Consider the following 2,374-nt stretch of genomic DNA (forward strand, 5'->3'; position numbering starts at 1 on the left):
AAGGCTCTGTGGATCTCTCCAACCTCCTTCATTGGCTTTGGTGCCTATGTGATGTCGGAAGCAGGCAGCACATGTGTGCAGACCTGAGCACTGGAAATGTCAGGACACTTCTGTAATCTGGGCTCCTCTGGGGCAAATCATGCCCGAGATCACGGGGCAGATTTGGCACGGGGATGGGGGCTCTGCCCCAGCACTGCAGCATGTGGCCCCGCTGCATGAGGAATGGCTGAAAAGGAACTGCAGAGCAGARCAGAATAAGCAAATTAAAAGTCTGAGTGACCTAAAATAATTTACTTAACTGAAAAAGAAAAGGAAAGAAAACAAATCAGCCCATGTATTTCAGAAAACATCGATTCCCTCAATTTGGTGAGAGGTACATGCGTTCTTCCTCTCCTCCTCCTCCTTCCACAGTGTGTGTCCCCACCTCCTYGTAATCCTTCTCCAGCGCAGCCATGTCCTCCCGCGCCTCGGAGAACTCCCCTTCCTCCATGCCCTCGCCCACGTACCAGTGCACGAAGGCTCGCTTGGCGTACATGAGGTCGAACTTGTGGTCGAGGCGAGCCCAGGCCTCRGCGATGGCYGTCGTGTTGCTCAGCATGCAGACGGCGCGCTGCACCTTGGCCAGGTCGCCCCCCGGCACCACCGTGGGCRGCTGGTAGTTGATGCCCACCTTGAAGCCCGTGGGGCACCAGTCCACAAACTGGATGCTGCGCTTGGTCTTGRTGGTGGCGAYGGCCAACCCAGGCCAGGGCTCAGCATCCACGTGCCAGGACAGGGTGGTAATGGCCATAAGTTCACTCTGAAGGAAGCTCAGCAGCCTGCTGAAGCTTGGCATCCTCAGGATGATGTCCTTCCCGCCCCAGAGCGCCCCTTTGCTCCACCACACTGCCTTGGACTCCTGGGCTGGAGCAGCTCTGCTCCTCCCTGCCAGGGAAAGGGAGCGTCCCGGGAGCTGCTACGCGGCTGCCTTATTAAATACATCTTTTATCACGGCAACTGGCCAGCTGCCAGCCCTGCTTTCTGCTCCGTCTGCTCTCGCTTTCCGTGCCGGCGAGCCCTTGGGCTGACTAGCTGGTTGCGTAACRTGGACTCCACTTCCACATGCAGATTCCCCATCGCACGCACCCAGCCAGCCATTAAAGGCTCAAGAACGGCCTAGAGACTGGCACACGTTGGCAGGGCAGAGAAAAACAGCTGGCAAGAGATGCCCCTGCGTTGGGAAGTGTTGGTATTCCCAAGGGAATGCAGACTTCCCTGCCTGGTTGTGGTTTATCTATAGAGAGGACGTTTCTGCAGAGACATTGGCAAGGCAGTGCTGAGCACAGCTCTGGCTAGCACGAATCCTCCTGGCACCTCTGACACATGGATGTGAATGCTCAGCTGTGGCCTGACGGKCCCGGCTTGGGCTCCGGGGAGAGGGGGACGCGATCTCTGGCTCTTGCCTCATTGCTGCAGCGTCGCAGCGTTGCAACAGAGCTGGCCACAGCTTTGTGAAGCTTGCAGCACAGGAAGGAGGCCCAAAGGGCAGGGCAATGGACTCTTAGYGAGCCCAGAGCACACGGAGACGCTCCGGCCTCGCTGCCCGTCCTGCACGGGGGCAGCCAGCACCCCTCCGCGAGCACCAACATCCCCAGGTCCTCCAGTGATTTTTCTGCTGCTCGTGGCACCTTGGGCTCTGAGAGCTGCCAGAGGAACGGAGAGAATAGAGGAGTGTGCACTGGCTGCACAGAGGAGTCCCGGCGGAGCACCGAGGCTCCTCCACGGAGCCCCAAAGGCGGCCTGTTGGCTCCAGGCCACCTCAGAGCCCTGACGTGCGGTCCCTGCACTCAGCCAGCTGCAGTTTGCTTTATCCCCCTGGGTGTGTTGCTGCTTTTCCCAGGCCGTGAGGAAAGCAGGGTGACACTCAGAGCCAGCCGCTGAGCCAGGCTCACCCACGGCCCGTGAGCCAAAAGAGAGCCTGTCCCAGCTCGTCCTCCAGCCCGTTTTAGCCTCGGCAGGCTGGGGCTGAGCGTGTGTGCGTGCTGCCTGCGCCCTGGGAGTGCCCGGCTGCTCTCGCCCCTGCCCCGTGATTCAGGGCTTCGAACTCCAGCCAGATCTGGAATCTGTGTTATTGTTGCTCCTGTAAGGCCGCACACCAGCTCCGGCGCGGGAGGCGTTGCACAACGGCCTCCGTTTTCTCTGACCCAGCAGTTGCGCCGGCTTTGCTCAGCTCCGGCAGGGCAGCGCGTGGCAGAGCAGCGCGGAAGCTGCGCCCTGTGCGGCCTCCCGGAGAACGTGCCGCATGTGGGGCATGGAAAGCTTCCACTGGTGACATTCCCRTGACTTCGGAGGATCGGCTTCACAAAGCTTTCCACTAGCAAATCTTACGTTTACA

At 59.8% G+C, this 2,374-nt stretch overlaps 1 protein-coding gene across 1 annotated transcript; it reads right to left on the minus strand.

Annotated features, from left to right (window-relative positions):
• Positions 1-358: 358 nt before the first annotated feature.
• LOC112947757 (tubulin alpha chain-like) lies at positions 359-835 on the minus strand. The gene has a single exon (XM_026039930.1). The coding sequence runs from the start codon at positions 833-835 to the stop codon at positions 359-361; it is 477 nt and encodes a 158-aa protein (XP_025895715.1).
• Positions 836-2,374: the final 1,539 nt, after the last annotated feature.

The sequence above is a fragment of the Nothoprocta perdicaria genome, unplaced genomic scaffold (assembly GCF_003342845.1).
Source record: "Nothoprocta perdicaria isolate Ctin4 unplaced genomic scaffold, notPer1 scaffold_0, whole genome shotgun sequence".
Lineage (NCBI taxonomy): Eukaryota > Metazoa > Chordata > Aves > Tinamiformes > Tinamidae > Nothoprocta > Nothoprocta perdicaria.